Raw genomic sequence first — 17,280 nt, 5'->3', positions numbered from 1 at the left:
ATCAGATACCTGAAATGAAGAGATACTTATCAAATTTGTTTGCTCCCAGGACAAGGTCTGCCATGGCAACCTCTGTGCGTCTGCAGTGAGGGCACATAAGCCTGAGATAAAGTTTAGACCCCCTATGATGTGATCTGGCCCTGGCAAAGTGATCACCTGTAAGTGCACCAACAGTTGTTTGTGTAGGGCATGGAGACAAATTCTGAAAAATGGGGCTTGTAACTACCAAGAGTTATGGAAAATGCTTCATGTGATAGATATCTGTCATCAGTGGAAGAAATTGATGGTGGGAAACTTGTTTTTGAAATAATCAAAATCCCACGGGAATGTATGGGGAAAAAACCCCTGAGTTCTAATCAGTGAGGGAAGGAAAATGCCTACTGGGGATTTTTTAATTGATTTAAAGGCTTTTTGCAAAACATGATTTCTTCCCATAACTCAGCACTGAGGGCAGGGAAACTGAAGGAAAAAGCAGAGTGAGGAGAGTTAGAAAGCATATTCACAGTTGTACAAATGAATAAGTATGTATTTTCAATTTGTTCTATATTTCAAGACATTAATATATATCCTAGGAGTTTCAGACATGTTTCTAGAAATATGGAATATGTCAATGCACAACATTTAAATACATATTTCCCTGCTGGAATTTAGTATTTGATAGAAAAATACAATAAGCAGTTCTTCTATTTAAGTTGCATAGTGTCATAGAAGGTGATAGTTCCTAAGGAAGTAAGGGCAGCAAATGGGTGACCAAAAAAAATAAGTAAGGAGTTTATGGTGAGTCCAGTCATTAAACTGAGTGTCCATATTTGGACCACTAGTGAAGATGAAAACTAAGGACATACTATGGATGGTTTATTTCCTCATTTCCAATTGCTTCGTATTTATTATTTTGCTTTATAGTGAAATTGGAACTCCAGGATAATTCTGAATTGAGAACAATGAGCAGCTGTCCTTCTTTTATGCTAATAGGAATATTTTAATAATGGTTCAAAAATACAGTATTTATAATAATTTTTGTAGGTGTTATTTATAAAATAATTAAGAAGGATTGCTTCTGTCTGCAGTTTGATATCTCTCTCGGTGTACTAGCACTGAACAATTCACAAAGAAAATTTAATTCCCATTCACAGTATTACCAGATTTAGAAAACACATATGCAAGACCAATAGAAAGAAATCTAAAAAACTGTTAACAAAAATTAAGATCTAAATAGAAGGAAATGTATCATGTTTATGGATTGAGACGGACACTCAGTATTTCTTCCTATATTGAAAATTAAGGAAATGTTCTGATGGTCCACTGGTTTAGAACTCTTGTGTTTTCACTGCCATTGCCTCGGTTGAGGGACTCTAGATCCTGTAAGCCACACAGCATGGCCAAAAATCAAAAATAAAAACAAATCAATGCAATCCCAGTCAAATTCCTAGTAGGATTTTTGTACTGTATAAACTAGAAGGTGGATTCTAAACTTCATATGAAAAGCAAAAATCCAAGAATGGCTATGAAGAATTTGAAGAATAAAAAAGGGAAGTCAAAGGAGTACACAACCTTGATTTCAAGACATTATGAAAACAAATTAGTCAATACATGAAAATACTGATATAAATAAAGTAGGTAAATGCAACAGAATAGAAATTCCAAAAATAAACATACATAAATGATTGACTTTCAATGAAGTACTAAAGCAATTCAGGGGGAAAGGTATAATCTTTAAATTACTATCATGGCAGGAATTGGGTGTCCATATTTTAAAAAATAATCTCCACAATAAACTGAAAATAATTCCCTTACATCAGTAAAATCCCCAAACCATAAAAGTTACAGGAGGAAGCAAGAGAAAAAGTAAAGAGAAAAATGAACAAATTAGACCACAATAAAATTAAAAACTTTTTCTCTGGATAAGCGATTGAAAAGACAAAACCAATTCTTGAAGATTGTATTGCTAAGTATTTCCATTAGAGTACCTTAATCAGTAAGCAATGACAAAATGTCAAAACTCAGTAATTAGAACAAGTTGTATGAACAGAAATTTCAAGAATGATATGTGGTTGGAGATCAACACATGGAAGACCACTTGGCATCATATCATTAGAGAAATGCAAATTAAAATCACTTGGTCCCACTATGCAACTATGGTGTCACTAAAACGGGAAAGCCTGAACATACCAACTAAGAATGTAAAGAACAGGAACTTGGCTTATGGTGCTTCTGATGAGACTATAAAAGGACACCACCACTTTTAGAAGAGTTGGACTGACCCTACATGAGTTTAACATTCACTTACTCTATGACAAGGAGTTGTGCTACCAGATATTAACTCAAGTGAAGGAAAGCATGAGTCCAGAAGGCATTTCTCCAGTGTGAACATTGGTGGCGCAGTGGTAAAGAGTCCGCCTGCCAATGCAAGAGGCATGGGTTCAATCCCTTGGGCCGGAAGATCCCATGGAGTAGGAAATGGCAACCCAATCCAATAGTCTTGTCTGGAGAGTCCCGTGGACAGAGGACCCTGGCAGGCTATAGTTCACAGGGTTGCAAAGAGTTGGACATGATAGAGTGACTGAATGTGCACGCGCGCGCACACACACATTGGATCATGACCTTGGAGCTGTGTACAAAGAACTACACGCATAAGGCCTTTCTCCACTGTGGGTTCTCTGGTGGACAATTAGACTTGTTTTGTAACTGTAAGGCTTCCCACACTCATTGCACTGAAAAGGCTTCACTCCAGTGTGGATCCTCTGATGGACAATAAGACTTGTTTTGTTACTGTAGGGCTTCCCACATTCACTGCACTGGAAAGGCTTTGCTCTAGTGTGGACATTTTGGTGGCTAATTAGTGTGTTCTTTAGCTTGAAGGCTTTCCCACATTCATTGCACACATAGGGTCTTTCTCCAGTGTGGATTCTCTGGTGCTCATCGAGTGTGATTTTCCTCTTGAACCCTTTCCCACATTCACTGCACTCATAACGCCTCTGTGAGGTGTGAACATTCTGGTGTTTGTTGAGGGCAAAGCTGCTCATAAACAAATTCCCACATTTCTTACAGGCATAAACTTTTTCTCCACTGTGGATTCTCTGGTGGACAATAAGACTCTTTTTGTTGACATAAGCTTTCCCACACTCACCACACATATAAGGCCTTTCTCCAGTGTGAGTTCTCTGGTGGATAATAAGACTTGTTTTGTAACTAAAGGACTTCCCACATTCAGTGCACTTAAAAGGCTTTTCTCCAGTGTGGATTCTCTGGTGCACAAGGAGTTTATTTCTGTACAGGAAGAGCTTCCCACATTCACTGCACTTATGAGGTTTCTCTCCAGTGTGGACTTTTTGGTGCTGGACAAGTGAATCCTTGCGGGCATAGGCTTTCCCACATTCCTGACACTCATAGGGTCTTTCTCCAGTGTGGACTCTTTGGTGCTGAACAAGCTTACATTTGTAGATGAAGACTTTCCCACATTTACCGCAATCGAAAGGCTTTTCTCCTGTGTGCACTCTCCGATGATGAGAGAGACCCCCCCGGAGTCTAAAGAATTTCCCGCAGTCATTGCACTTGTATGGTTTTTCTCCAGTGTGAACTCTCAGGTGCTCTGTGAATTTGTACTTCTTACTGAAGCCTTTGCCACATTCGCTGCACTTGTAATGCCCTTGCCCAGGGTGAGAGCCCCCCCTGCGCTGCCCGCTTCTGTCTGGATGCTCTCCCTCGTGGGAGGGCTGGTGCTGGAGAAAGCCAAGGCTACCGAGGAAATCCTGCTCAACCGCTCCACATGTGAACACAGTGTCAGGTACAAAGATCTTGCAGCTGGTCACGAGCAAGGCCCCGCTCTCATCCCTCCTGAGCCGCTTCTCTGCACTTGGCTGTGTCTGGCGCTGCTGCAAGTGAGAAGTGAGCATTTTCCCAGAAGCCCCAGAAGAGGGCAGGGCTTTCTCCACCAGGGTACACATGTCAGTGGGAGTGACAGCCTTCAGGACAGAGGAGTCCACCTGTGGGTTCCTGTCTCGTGTCACTCGTTCTACAGAAACACACTGGTCAGAACGGGCCTCTTCGGTATCTCCTCCACGCCAACACCCTGAAACCATAAAAAGTGCTGATAAAGTGTATGGAGACTCTGGTGGGGAAGGACACATGTAGGAATGAGCCCATGGGTTTGTGTTCAAAACAAGGTAGGAAGGGTGAAGTGGTAGAAGGGGATACTGTGCATTTCTCGGCCCCTGGTGGTCACAGAAATAGAAATGTTTCAAACCAAGGAGAACACGGGATATGGAGCTGTGCCAGGAGGAGACACTGGAGCAACTCAGTCCTTGGCCAGTGGCAGTCAGCAGGGTTTTCTGGTGGAGACAAGTGTCAGCTCTGTAGAACGTGTGTCCTAATCCAGGAAAATGCAATTATACCTGTTTGCCTGGTGTTCAAAAACCATACAAGTAAACATGCAACTTTAAAAATACATTAAACATATAAGATATACTAAACACATAATACTGGAGAACGTTTCAAAGAGAGAGGGAACAGGGAGATGTGGAGGACACTGAGGGAGAAGTCACAGTGAGAGGCCAAGTGGGCCGAGTGTCGAAACAGGGAGGAAAAGAAAGAAAAGAGCGTGACCTGAGGAATGGGGCACTAAAACCCTAGTGAGCAAAGGGCATTTCCCTGTAGGATAGAAATGACCTGTGATGTGCAGTCCTGCAGCCCCTGCGCACCAGGCCCAGGATCCAGGAACCCTCTTCCAGTGACTAGAGAAGTGTCCACCTCATCAGGCACCCAGGGCCACCTCCATCCCCAGGTCAGGGTGGGTGACCATGGAACTTACTAGATCAAAGGCCTGAAGGGAAAATGGGGCCGTCATGAGAAACACTGGCCTAGGGTCAATCAACCACTGACAGACCTCAGGAAAAAAAAAAAATATATATATATATACATATATATAGTACTAGAACCTTAAGTAGTCTCCTACAAATAACCTAGTGTTGACCATAAATGCTGACCACATGTCTCTAATTCCTGAGACAGGCAGTACACACAAAAACGGTTAAAACCTGTGATACAGATCTTCCACTCAGAACAGTCAACACACAAGTGATGGCAAAGCAAACTGCAAGTGGACAGTTCACAAGCCTCCAAGACCAAACTCTTCTGTGAAAGGCATCAGGGCATGTGATACAGGACTAGACATGCAGAGGTTGGGGCACAAAGCTCAAACGCCAGGAAGCCAGGGAAGGAAGCAGTCAGTGTCCACAGCCCAGCCTGGGGAGGCTGGAGTGAGCCAAGCAGAGAGCAGGGCCGAGCCCAGCACAGCGGTGTGTGTGGATGCAGTTCTTACCCAGGGAGGCTATCAGGGACAGGTTCTCCAGCATGACGTCATAGTACAGGAGTCTCTGAGCCTCGCCGAGGAGCCCCCACTCCTCCTGGGAGAAGGACACCGCCACATCCTCAAAGGTCACATGGCCCTGTCAGGAGGGGGACACGAGTTCACAGCGGCCTCTGTAACCAAAACACCCTCCCCACCCACCCCAAGCTTCATGGCACCAACACTGTGACCTCAGGGCCTGGAATCTGACATGGTCCACCTGCTGTCCACCTGCTCAGGAGTATCTTCACACCTGAACCCCGCCCCCACCTGATCTCCAGATGTGTGTCTAGTTGTACACCTGACACCTCTTGTGAGACACCCCTGCCACATCTCAGACTCAGCACAAGGATACGTAATTCTGGACAGTCCTTCTCATCACTCCTACTTTTTGTTGCCTGCACCAGCTCTTATTTGGGGCATGTGGGATCTAGTTCCCCGACCAGGGATCGAACCCTGGGCCCCCTACATTGGGAGCGCAGAGTCTTAGTCGCTAGGCCACCAAGGAAGTCCCATCACTCCTACTTCTCACTTCCCGTCTCAGACACAGTGTCCTTACTCTCACCTAAAGGCAAACGTCATGGTGTTATGTCAGACGACTGTCTCTCATCCTGCACAGCAGAAAATCATCCAGCTCCTCAGGCTGCCACCCCAGGAAAGGCTCTGCTGTCTTTATCCACCCACGTTCTGGGTCCTGCATTTTGTTGGACACGCCCCACTTGGTCTCACCTCCAGGCACACGGACAGGCTGGCTCCAGTCCCAGGAACATCTCACCACCTCACCTTCTCCAGTGGATACAGGAGACCACCTCAGTACCACTTCACAGGTCTGTGCCTGAGGTGACCCCAGGGCCAGAACTAAAGCCCAACAACCCCAGGACAACTGTGTCTCCTGTATCTGTGTGTCAATACCAGGGGTGGGATGACGTCAGGAGAGGTACTGGGGCTTCTTCTACTTACCTGTCCAGGGACCATAAAGGTTGCTGCTACCATGGGAACCTGTGAAAAGAGGAAGGACCTGAGATCAGGGTCATCTTGGTGAGGATGGAAAGGCGGAGCTGTGTCCTCCCTTCCCTTTCCTGCAGATGAGTCATCTCAGGCTGACCTCTGACCTCAGAGCTATAACCTGACAACTCAGATAGTCTTTGATAAAGACTCAACCTCCTTGAGTCTCAGTGTCTTCAGGTGTAAAAGGGCAACACTTAAGAGGTCTATCTCCTAATGTGTAAACATCAAATGCATTATTAACCTCTCCCAGGCTAAGATTCACTATGACATAACACAGGATTAAGATTTCTATAATTTTTTTTTTTTAATCAGGATTTCCTTACATGTCTTTCAAGGCTTTCTGAGACAAAGTATCTCTTTTCCACCACCAATTATTTGATTTCATGATAGAATTCACTCCTATTATTACACTCCCTAAAATACGTGACCATAAGGTTTAAGAGCTCAGTCCCATAAATTGCCCTCTTCTGAGAAGCCAGTTCCAATCCCTGGCCCCCAGGCTACCAGTACTTCTGTCCCACCAGCTACAAATTCAGGGATTCCCCTGAATCCATCAGTATTGATAATTTGATAAAATAACACATGAAAGCTAGGAAAACACTTTTCTTCCTTCTGGATTACTGTAATGGATATAACTTAGAACAGCCCAATGGAAGGGATGTGTAGGTCTAGGTAGTGGGGGGTGCAGGGCAGGAAGGGGTTTTAGGCCCTTTCAGTACATGCCACCCTCCCAGGATTTCCATCATTTCAAGGTGTTCCGCGATCTTGAGGCTCCTTGAATTTCATTCCTCAGCAATTTTTATACATAATCTCCAGTTCCCCTCTGATTCTTGGGAACTTCCACATGGGGCTGAGAATTTAACCTTCTATTCTTCCTGGTGACCAGTCCAATCCTAAGTCACCTCAATTATAAATAAACGCCTGTGCGAAACAGGGGCAAGCTGTAACAAAGACTAGTCCTAAAGCTAGGAAATTCCAAGGAGGCCAAGATAAAACCTAAACATATGTATATTATTATAGCACAGATATTCATTCTCATTTTAAACAGTTAGTACTTGCTTACACAAGATTAACTTGTTAAATCTATACATTTTTAACCTTGTAGTTTCCTGGAAGAGCTGAGGCACCTGTGCCCTTGACTGAACCTAAGATTGACTGACTGGTCAGCATCACCCAATTTTTGTGGCTCCAAAAGGAACAGACAGTCAGCTGGCTGAGTATTCATCACAGTCAATGTACACAACCTCACCCCTCTTTTTCCACCTCCTACCCACCCTTGCTTTCTTAGAAAGCCCTAGAGCCTCAGGATCCTCCCATTTTCAGGCAGCATCTGAAAGTCCTACCCACTCTGCTCTCCAGCCCCACCTCTTCTTTCATCTCAGGTCCCCTTTCACCGGAAAGTGAAAAGATTTTCCCACCTAAATTTGAGATCCAGACTTAGGTGTCACCACAAGGACATCCTTGAGCCAGTGACCTCCTCCCTCGATTCCAGAGTATAGATTCTACCAGCCTCTACATTACCTCAATTTTGGAATCTCAGAAATAGCATGTCTCAAATTCAATTTTTTTCTCTCCCCTAAAACTGACTTCTCACATCAGTGCGGTCTCAGGTCGTAAAGAAAACCTTTACTGTCCTTTACTCTGTCTTTAGCTCAGAGCCACATTTACTTCACCAGGCAATCGTGCCAAATACCTGTAAGGCTTATTAGGAATATTATCTGTTACGTTCCTTTGGGGGAAAAAATTAATAATTAATAAACAGAAACCTCAATGAGAGTTGGCACACCAGAAGGGGGAGCCCTCACTGACCAGAGACAAGAATGGTATTCCAAAGGAAGAAGAGTCTCCTCTTTCCTGGAAAGGACTCAGCCAATGAAAAGCCATGCGCTCTTTGGTGCCTACGACCCTTTTAACTTCCCTTTGTAATCTCTATAAAAGTGTTAGCTCCCCCATAGTCACATACCCCAATTGCAATTCCCCAAATGATCCTGGGGAAAAAAAAAAAAAAACTTAAGCCCATTTTTGTGTGCTAAATACAGGGCAGGCTATTTGTTTCAGGTCAGCAACTTCCATACCCACCACTCTAGTCCATACAACACCTTATTCTTCGGTTTCTAACTCAGAAGCCTCCTCCAGGTCTCCCCGCCTCCACTCTCATCTCCTCCTCCCCAATCTGTACTCCTCGGAGCTGGCTTTGAAATACTTTAAAACTCAAATGTCTTCCTAATTTATTCGCAACCCTCCATGCCTCCCAGAATGCTGTCGGCCCAACAGACCCAGACGACTGACTCTTTATATGCCCGGTCCCTGCAGTTCAGTTCAGTTCAGTTGCTCAGTCCTGTCCGACTCTTTGTAACCCCATGAATCTCTGCACGCCAGGCCTCTCTGTCCATCACCAACTCCTGGAGTTCACTCAGACTCTGCAGAGAGGACTCCAACCCCAAGTTTCCCTAATGCTCTGGCTCGTGTGCCCCTCCAAGGATCAGCACGTGCCGGGCCCACGGCCTTTAACACTCCACACTTCAGCACACAGCGTGTCAGAAACGGGACCGCCACACACGCAGGCCTAAAGTTCTGCAGACGGGCCTAAGCCGCGGCGCCGTGAGCAGGAGACCCTCATGGGGGCTTGAGGATCCGGGGACAGAACTGTCACCTGGGCCGGGTCCTGCAGCGCGTCGGTTGCCATAGGACCCTGTGGGCGCAGTGGTGCCAGCAGACGCGCGAGATAATGGCGGAGACTTGGGCCGAAAATCCTGAAAGTGTCCTGAAATCCGCTCACTCCTGTGCACTGTGGACGGCGGCCCTTGGGTTCTTCCCAGTTTCTCTAAGGCCGGCTGCACCCAGTTATCTAGAGTCTCCGGTTTTGCAGTCGGCAGCAAAAGCCGTCAAACGACCGCCATCAAAAAGACGCCGGAAATCCCACCCCCTCCTATTTCACAATCCCGGAAGAGCCCGAGTTTGGGGGGCTTCATTGGTGCGGAGAACAGGGCTGACCGGCGCGTGGTCTTCTGGGTAGTGTAGTTCCCTCGCTTCCGGTTTGAGTTACAAAACCCTCCGGGTCTCGCCTTACCATATTCTGACGAAAGTACGGATTAAAAAGTAGACCTAAGAAAGTCTCTAGGTATCATCTTTAGAAAATTCTGATTTAACTACCATTTCTCAGCTAAAAGTTAATACAGGTTTAGCAAACAAGCCTTTCCCTCGTGAAAAGACTGAGAGTAGCCACAGTCCTCAGTTTCTATTGCTTTTTATGAACATCTTGGAGAAATTTTAAAGTAAGTAAAATCAAGTCAGTATGATTTGAAGGGAAAAAAATTTAAAGGAAATTATATGAAACAAAATATCTCGGTGTTTTTCATTACTGGCGAACAGGAAAACCGTATGGTCAGATAATAAAGTCTGTAACGGGTGCTGTGGACCTAAATAAACCCCAGAGGCAATAATGTTGCCCAACACGTTTACATAGGATCAAAGAGTTACAATTGCGAACACGTTCAAATAGCCGCACTAAAGGTGTCCTGATAGGGAATAAACGTCAGGAGCTTTTAAAGGCAAAGAGAGGTTTGTATCACAAAGAATTTTAATTGCAGCTGTACTCATAAGCTAGAGTATGGTAGCCTAACAGGGTAGAACGGGGTTGAGTGCCAAGGCCGTCACTAGAGGAAGATGTAAGCCCTTTATTGTGGCAAGTTTCAGGCATTCTTTCTGAGTCCTTGGAATATTTACCCTTTGGACCAGGTCAAAGTTCATAGTTTTACCTGGTAGGGAGGTGCAAAGGGTGCACTAATTAACATGTTCCGTTCAGTTCAGTCACTCAGTCGTGTCCAACTCTTTGCAACCCCATGGACTGCAGCACACCAGGCTTCCCTGTTCATCACTAACTCCCAGAGCTTGCTCAAACCCATGTCCATCGAGTTGGTGATGCCATCCAACCATCTCATCCTTTGTTGACCCCTTCTCCTATCACCTTCAATCTTTCCCAGCATCAGGGTCTTTTCAAATGAATCAGCTCTTTGCATCAGGTGGCCAAAGTATTGGAGTCTCAACTTCAACATCAGTCCTTCCAATTAATATTCAGGACTGATCTCCCTTAGGATGGAATGGTTGGATCTCCTTGCAGTCCAAGGGACTCTCAAGAGTCTTCTCCAATACCACAGCTCAAAAGCACCAATTCTTCAAAGAAAGCGCTCAGCTTTCTTTATGGTCCAACTCTCTCATCCATACATGACTACTGGAAAAACCAGAGCTTTGACTAGATGGACCATTGTTGACAAAGTAATGTCTTTGCTTTTTAATATGCTGTTTAGGTTCGTCATAACTTTTCTTCCAAGGAGCAAGCATCTTCTAATTCCATGCTGCAGTCACCATCTGCCGTGATTTTGGAGCCCCCCAAAATAAAGTCTGTCACTATTTCCCCATCTATTTGCCATGGAGTGATGGGACCAGATGCCATGATCTTAGTTTTCTGAACATTGAGTTTTAAGCCAAATTTTTCACTCTCCTCTTTCACTTTCATCAAGAGGCTCTTTAATTCTTCACTTTCTGCCATAAGGGTGGTGTCATCTGCATATCTGAGGTTATTGATATTTCTCCCAGTAATCTTGATTCCAGCCTGTGCTTCATCCATTCCAGCATTTCTCATGGTGTACTCTGCATATAAGTTAAATAAGCAGGATGACAATATACAGCCTTGACATACTCCTTTCCGAATTTGGAACCACTCGGTTGTTCCATGTCCAGTTCTAACTCTTCTTGACCTGCATACAGGTTTTGCAGGAGGCATGTCAGATGGTCTAGTATTCCCATCTCTTTAAGAATTTTCCACAGTGTGTTGTGATCTACACAGTCAAAGGCTTTGGCATAGTCAAGAAACCAGACGTCAAGAATAAAGCAGTGGCCACAGGACTGGAAAAGGTCAGTTTTCATTCCAATCCCAAAGAAAAGCAATGCCAATGAATGCTCAAACTACTGCACAATTGCACTCACCTCACACGCTAGCAAAGTAATGCTCAAAGTTATCCAAGCCAGGCTTCAACTGTACATGAACCCTAAACTTCCAGATGTTCAAGCTGGATTTAGAAAAGGCAGAGGAACCAGAGATCAAATTGCCAACATCCGTTGGATCATTGAAAAAGCAAGAGAGTTTCAGAAAACCATCTACTTCTGCTTTATTGACTATGCCAAAGCCTTTGATTGTGTGGATCACAACAAACTGTGAAATTAATGTTAGTTAATTAGTTAACTAACCAGCTCCATGTTAGTGTTAGTCACTCGGTCGTGTGTGACTCTTTGCAACCCCATGGACTGTAGCCTGCCAGGCTCCTCTGTCCATGGGATTCTCCAGGCAAGAATACTGGAGTGGGTTGCCATGCGCTACTCCAGGGAGCTCCATGTTAATCTCTACCCAACCCCCCGTTTTTTTTGTTTGTTTGTTTTTGTTTTTGTTTTTTTGCTTAATTGCCCTGTATGCAGGATCCTAGCTCCCCAACCAAGGATCAAACCCTTGCCCTCTGTACTGGGAGCATGGAGTCTTAACCACTGGACAACCAAGGAAATCCTAGATAAAAGATATTCTTGATTGCTGTATTTGGTTGCATTGTTTCACATATTATACTTTAAATTCACTTACAAATGGTTGTCAAGTCAGAGACCTCTATCAACTAAATTTCATTAGGTTGAGAGGCCACAGAGCCCTACCCCTGGAAAGCAGCATAGACTTCATCCCTCAGGAAGCCTCAGTGATTCAAGATTGGGACTCTCTCCACCTTTCCCAGTGAGCAATAGATTTCAGTATCAGTATCAGTTCAGTCCCTCAGTCGTGTCTGACTCTTTGCGACCCCATGAGTAGCAGCACGCCAGGCCTCCCTGTCCATCACCAGCTCCCAGAGTCCACCCAAACCCATGTCCATCGAGTCAGTGATGCCATCCAACCATCTCATCCTCTGTCGTCCCCTTCTCCTCCTGCCCTCAATCTTTCCCAGCATCAGGGTCTTTTCAAATGAGTCAGCTCTTTGCATTAGGTAGCCAAAGTATTGGAGTTTCAGCTTCAGCATCAGTCCTTCCAATGAACACCCAGGACTTATCTCTTTTAGGGTGGACTGGTTGGATCTCCTTGCAGTCCAAGGGACTCTCAAGAGTCTTCTCCAACACCACAGTTCAAAAGCATCAATTCTTCGGCGCTCAGCTTTCCTCACAGTCCAACTCTCACATCCATACATGACCACTGGAAAAACCATAGCCTTGACTAGACGGACCTTTTTTGACAAAGTAATGTCTCTGCTTTTTAACATACTGTCTAGGTTGGTCATAACTCTCCTCCCAAGGAGTAAGCATCTTTTAATTTGATGGCTGCAGTCACCATCTGCAATGATTTTGGAGCCCAGAAAAATAAAGTCAGCCACTGTTTCCACTGTTTCCCTATATATTTGCCACGAAGTGATGGGACCAGATGCCATGATCTTAGTTTTCTGAACGTTGAGCTTTAAGCCAACTTTTTTTCACTTTCATCAAGAGGCTTTTTAGTTCCTCTTCACTTTCTGCCATAAGGGTGGTGTCATCTGCATATCTGAGGTTATTGATGTTTGTCCCGGCAATCTTGACTCCAGCTTGTGCTTCATCCAGCCCAGCGTTTCTCATGATGTATTCTGCATATAAGTTAAATAAGCAGGGTGACAATATACAGCCTTGATGTACTCCTTTTCCTATTTGTAACCAGTCTATTTTTCCATGTCTATTTCTAACTGTTGCTTTCAATCTCATATAAAACCTCAAGATCAACTGGCTGCCTCTGGCTCTCAAGCCATTGATGACCTTAAAGAACATGACTGGGTTGTGATGGAAGATTCTAAACCCCTAGTCTTATTTGGTAAGAACCTCTATGCCATGTGGACAACCCAAAGCTCTCTCCTTGGCTGCACCTTTTTCCTCATTCCTCGCTGATGTCAACTACAAACTGGCACTTGCCAAGAGCATTTGCCAGAGACGAGGAACAACAACAACAAAGGCATTTACCATCTGCCTTCCCTGGTGATTCAGATGGTAAAGAATCTGCCTGAAATGCAAGAGACCCAGGTTTAATCTCTGGGTGGGGAAGATCCCCCTGGAGAAGGAAATGGCAACCCACTCCAGTATTCTTGCCTGGAGAATTCCATGGACAGAGGAGCCTGATGGGCTACAGTTTCAGTTCAGTTCAGTTCAGTCACTCAGTTGTGTCCAACTCTTTGTAAACGAATGGACTGCAGCATGCCAGTCTTCCCTGTCCAGCATCAACTCCCAGTTCAGTTCAGTTCAGTTCATTTGCCCAGTCGGGTCCGACTCTTTGCGACCCCATGAATCACAGCATGCCAGGCCTCCCTGTCCATCACCAACTCCAGGAGTTCACCCAGACTCACGTCCATCGAGTTAGTGATGCCATCCAGCCATCTCATCCTCTGGCGTCCCATTCTTCTCCTGCCCCCAATCCCTCCCAGCATCAGAGTCTTTTCCAATCAGTCGACTCTTCGCATGAGGTGGCCAAAGTACTGGAGTTTCAGTTTCAGCATCATTCCCTTCAAAGAAATCCCAGGGCTGATCTCCTTCAGAATGGACTGGTTGGATCTCCTTGTAGTCCAAGGGACTCTCAAGAGTCTTCTCCAACACCACAGTTCAAAAGCATCAATTCTTCGGCACTCAGCCTTCTTCACAGTCCAACTCTCACATCCATACATGACCACTGGAAAAACCATAGCCTTGACTAGATGGACATTTGTTGGCAAAGTAATCAACTCCCAGAGCTTGCTCAAACTCATGTCTATCGAGTCGGTGATGCTATCCAACTGTAACAGGAGGGAAAGGGGCAGGCAGGGCACAAATTTTAAAAGAATGACATAGCCCAAGGACACAACATAAATATATCTGACTCTTTGCGACCCCATGGACTGTAGCCTATCAGGCTCCTCCTTCCATGAGATTTTCCAGGCAAGAGTGTTGGAGTAGATTGCCATTTCCTTCTCCAGGGGATCTTCCCCACCCAGGGATCAAACCCTGGTCTCCCACATTGCAGGCAGATGCTTTACCGGTCTGAGCCACCAGGGAGCCCTCAACATAAACCGATTAGAATCAAATGGGACCAAGATTTCAGACAAGATTAGACCTTGATCCTCAATCAGCAAGTGAAATGACACACCCAGAGGTGCCACGAGTGTTCCAAGGCACTGTCAAAAGACCAAGGAGTGAGTGGTGGCCCAAATCCTGGAAATCGCCACCCCTTCCGAAAAATAGTTGGAATAATCTTCCTACTCATTAACATGTGAAATTATCAAGCCTATAAAAACTAACCATGCCACATTTCAGGACCACACTTACCCTCTGCGATGGCCCACACTCTGTCTGTGGAGTGTGCTTCTCTCTGAATCTGAATAAATCCACTTCTTACCTATCACTTTGTCATCACTGAATTCTTTCTGTTATGAGACATCAAGAACCTGAGCTTCATTAGATCCTGAAACCAGCTACAGTGGGTTTTGGCTGGGTTTGAGTCCCAGCCACATGGGTTTGAATCTCAAGCAAGGTTTTGGCTGGGTTTGAGTCCTAGCCACATGGGTTCAAGTACCAAACTGGGTTTTGGCTGGGTTCAAGTCCCAATCTGAGGTAAACGAACTCACAATCATCTCATCCTCTGTTGGCCCCTTCTCCTGCCTTCAGTCTTTCCCAGTACTGGGGTCTTTTCCAGTGAGTCAGTTCTTCACATCAGTGGCCAAAGTATTGGTGTTTCAGCTTCAGCATCAGTGCTTCCAATGAATATTCAGAACTGAATTTCCTTTAGGATGGGCTGATTGAATCTCCTTGCTGTCCAAGGGACTCTCAAGAGTCTTCCCCACCACTACAGCTCAAAAGCATCAATTCTCCAGCACTTAGCCTTCTTTATGGTCCAACTCTTACATCCATACATGACTACTGGAAAAACCATGGCTTTGGCTATAACGGAGCTTTGTTGGCAAAGTAATGTCTCTGCTTTATAATATGCTGTCTAGTTTGAGCATAGCTTTTCTTCCAAGGAGCAAGCATCTTTTAATTTCATGGCTGCAGTCACTATCTGCAGTAATTTTGGAGACCAAGAAAATAAAGCCTCTCACTGTTTCCACTGTTTCCCCATCTATTTGCCATGAAGTGACAGGACCGGATTCCATGGTCTTAGCTTTTTGAATGTTGAGTTTTAAGCCAGCTTTTTCACCCTCCACTTAGTGAAAGCACAGGTGGAGCACAGGTTCTAGGCGCTTCCTTCAGTAACTGCAGCTTGAGGGCTCTAGAGCACAGGCTCAGTAGTTGTGGTACACTGGCTTGGTTGCCTTGCTCATGTGGAATTTTCTCAGATTAGGGATCGCACCCATGTCCCCTGCATTGACAAGTGGATTCTTAAATACTGGATCACCAGGGAAGTGGGGATAAGTTGCCCCCTTTGCACACATGCTCAGACTGTGATCATGCAGTCAATGTCCTAGTAGGAAACAGCATTTAGTAAGTTGCTCTTCTCTTCAGATGTCTCGTTGTTTTTTTTTTTTTTTAAATTGTATCTGTCCCAATCCATTTGAAACTAGTTTAGGTCGCCTGCCCATGCCCTCGGTGGCACTTTTGGCAGGGCTCATGCATAGTGCTCTGCTTTTGCTGCAGACACCTCAGAAGAGATACCTGGGTGTTTGGTTTTTTGGCATCTTACTGTTTATAACTTGTCCTAACTTCACATGTACACAGTTATTTTTAGTCCCCTATAGCTTCTTTGTGGGCTTCTCTGATGGCTCAGTGGGTAAGGAATCTGCTTGCAATTCAGGAGACAGCAGAAGACTCAGGTTGGAACCCTGGGTGGGGAAGATCTTCTGGAGAAATAAATGGTAACCCACTCCAGTATTCTATCTGGAGAATTCCATAGACAGAGGAGCCTGATGGGCCACAGTCCATGGGGTCACAAGAGTCAGACATGGCTGAAGCAACTGAGCTCTCACACACATGATATCCTGGGAGCCCGCTCAACTTAGTAGAAGGAAAGCCCAGAGACAAAGAGGGCCCCTAGACAACCACCGTTATTGTTGGATCCTGAGGGCTACAGGCAAATGCCATGAAGGGACTTCACTGGTGCACTGGAATGTCACTAGTCACAAGCGAGAACAAGAAGGGAAGCTAGTTCCGGGAGCCACGGCTTCATCACTCTGGTGTACCCTGAATGAGGGTGTACCCTGAGTGGCGTGCCTGAGCTCAGTCATCACTTGAGCGGGGTGCTCACAGACTGTGGGGATGGTGAAGCAGCAGAACACAAAGTTTTAAAAATTTACAGTAAGTACGTCCACTTGCTTAGAAACATGCAATGCCTCGTCTCCTTGGTTGGAGTCTCTGTAGGCCCTTTGCCCGCTTCAGTCTCCAGGCCTTTGGGCCATTGGCTCCCAGAAGGAGTGGATTCCTCTTCCCGGCAGAGAAGGCAATGGCACCCCACTCCAGTGCTCTTGCCTGGAAAATCCCATGGACAGAGCTGCAGTCCATGGGGTCGCTCAAAGTCGGACACGACTGAGCGACTTCCCTTTCACTTTTCACTTTCATGCTCTGGAGAAGGAAATGGCAACCCACTCCAGTGCTCTTGCCTGGAAAATCCCATGGACAGAGGAGCCTGGTGGGCTGCCGTCTATGGGGTCGCACAGAGTCGGACAGGACTGAAGCGATTTAGCAGCAGCCCCTTCACGGACGGAAGCAGGACTACATTACCCAGAAGGCTATGCTCTACGGGGGCTGGGAGGGACGCGAGGATAATATCACAGAAGGGGGCGTTGCCGGTCCGCCTTTTCTGGGGCAGGACTTCCTGCGTCGCCAGGGAGGCTGTCGGTTGTTGATGGGGAGGTTTTGTCTGTCTTTGGTGACTGTTTCCCGGGCTTTGGGGACGGAGCGGCGAGGACAGCAAGGCAGGC

The 17,280-nt window shown here is 45.6% G+C and overlaps 1 protein-coding gene across 1 annotated transcript; it reads right to left on the bottom strand.

Moving 5' to 3' along the window:
• Window positions 1-955: 955 nt before the first annotated feature.
• On the bottom strand, window positions 956-9,298 carry LOC100299025 (zinc finger protein OZF). The gene is made up of 4 exons (XM_002695491.7): window positions 9,006-9,298; window positions 6,305-6,343; window positions 5,318-5,444; window positions 956-4,069 (listed from the first exon to the last, which is right to left on the bottom strand). The coding sequence occupies exons 1-4, from the start codon at window positions 9,036-9,038 to the stop codon at window positions 2,595-2,597; spliced, it is 1,674 nt and encodes a 557-aa protein (XP_002695537.3). The 5' UTR covers window positions 9,039-9,298; the 3' UTR covers window positions 956-2,594.
• Between the last annotated feature and the right edge of the window lie 7,982 nt (window positions 9,299-17,280).

Source organism: Bos taurus, chromosome 18 (genome assembly GCF_002263795.3).
Source record: "Bos taurus isolate L1 Dominette 01449 registration number 42190680 breed Hereford chromosome 18, ARS-UCD2.0, whole genome shotgun sequence".
In the NCBI taxonomy this organism is placed as follows: Eukaryota; Metazoa; Chordata; class Mammalia; order Artiodactyla; family Bovidae; genus Bos; species Bos taurus.
The sequence above is the reverse complement of the archived record's forward strand: the minus strand, read 5'-3'. Positions and strand labels throughout refer to the sequence as shown.

Excerpts from the sequence above, each read along its gene's own strand:
- LOC100299025 (XM_002695491.7), bottom strand. The coding sequence starts at position 9,038 with ATGGCAACCGACGCGCTGCAGGACCCGGCCCAG. Across the intron at positions 6,344-9,005 it reads CGCTGCAGGACCCGGCCCAG|GTTCCCATGGTAGCAGCAAC; the intron begins GTGACAGTTCTG and ends CTCTTTTCACAG. Across the intron at positions 4,070-5,317 it reads GTCCCTGATAGCCTCCCTGG|GGTGTTGGCGTGGAGGAGAT; the intron begins GTAAGAACTGCA and ends TTATGGTTTCAG.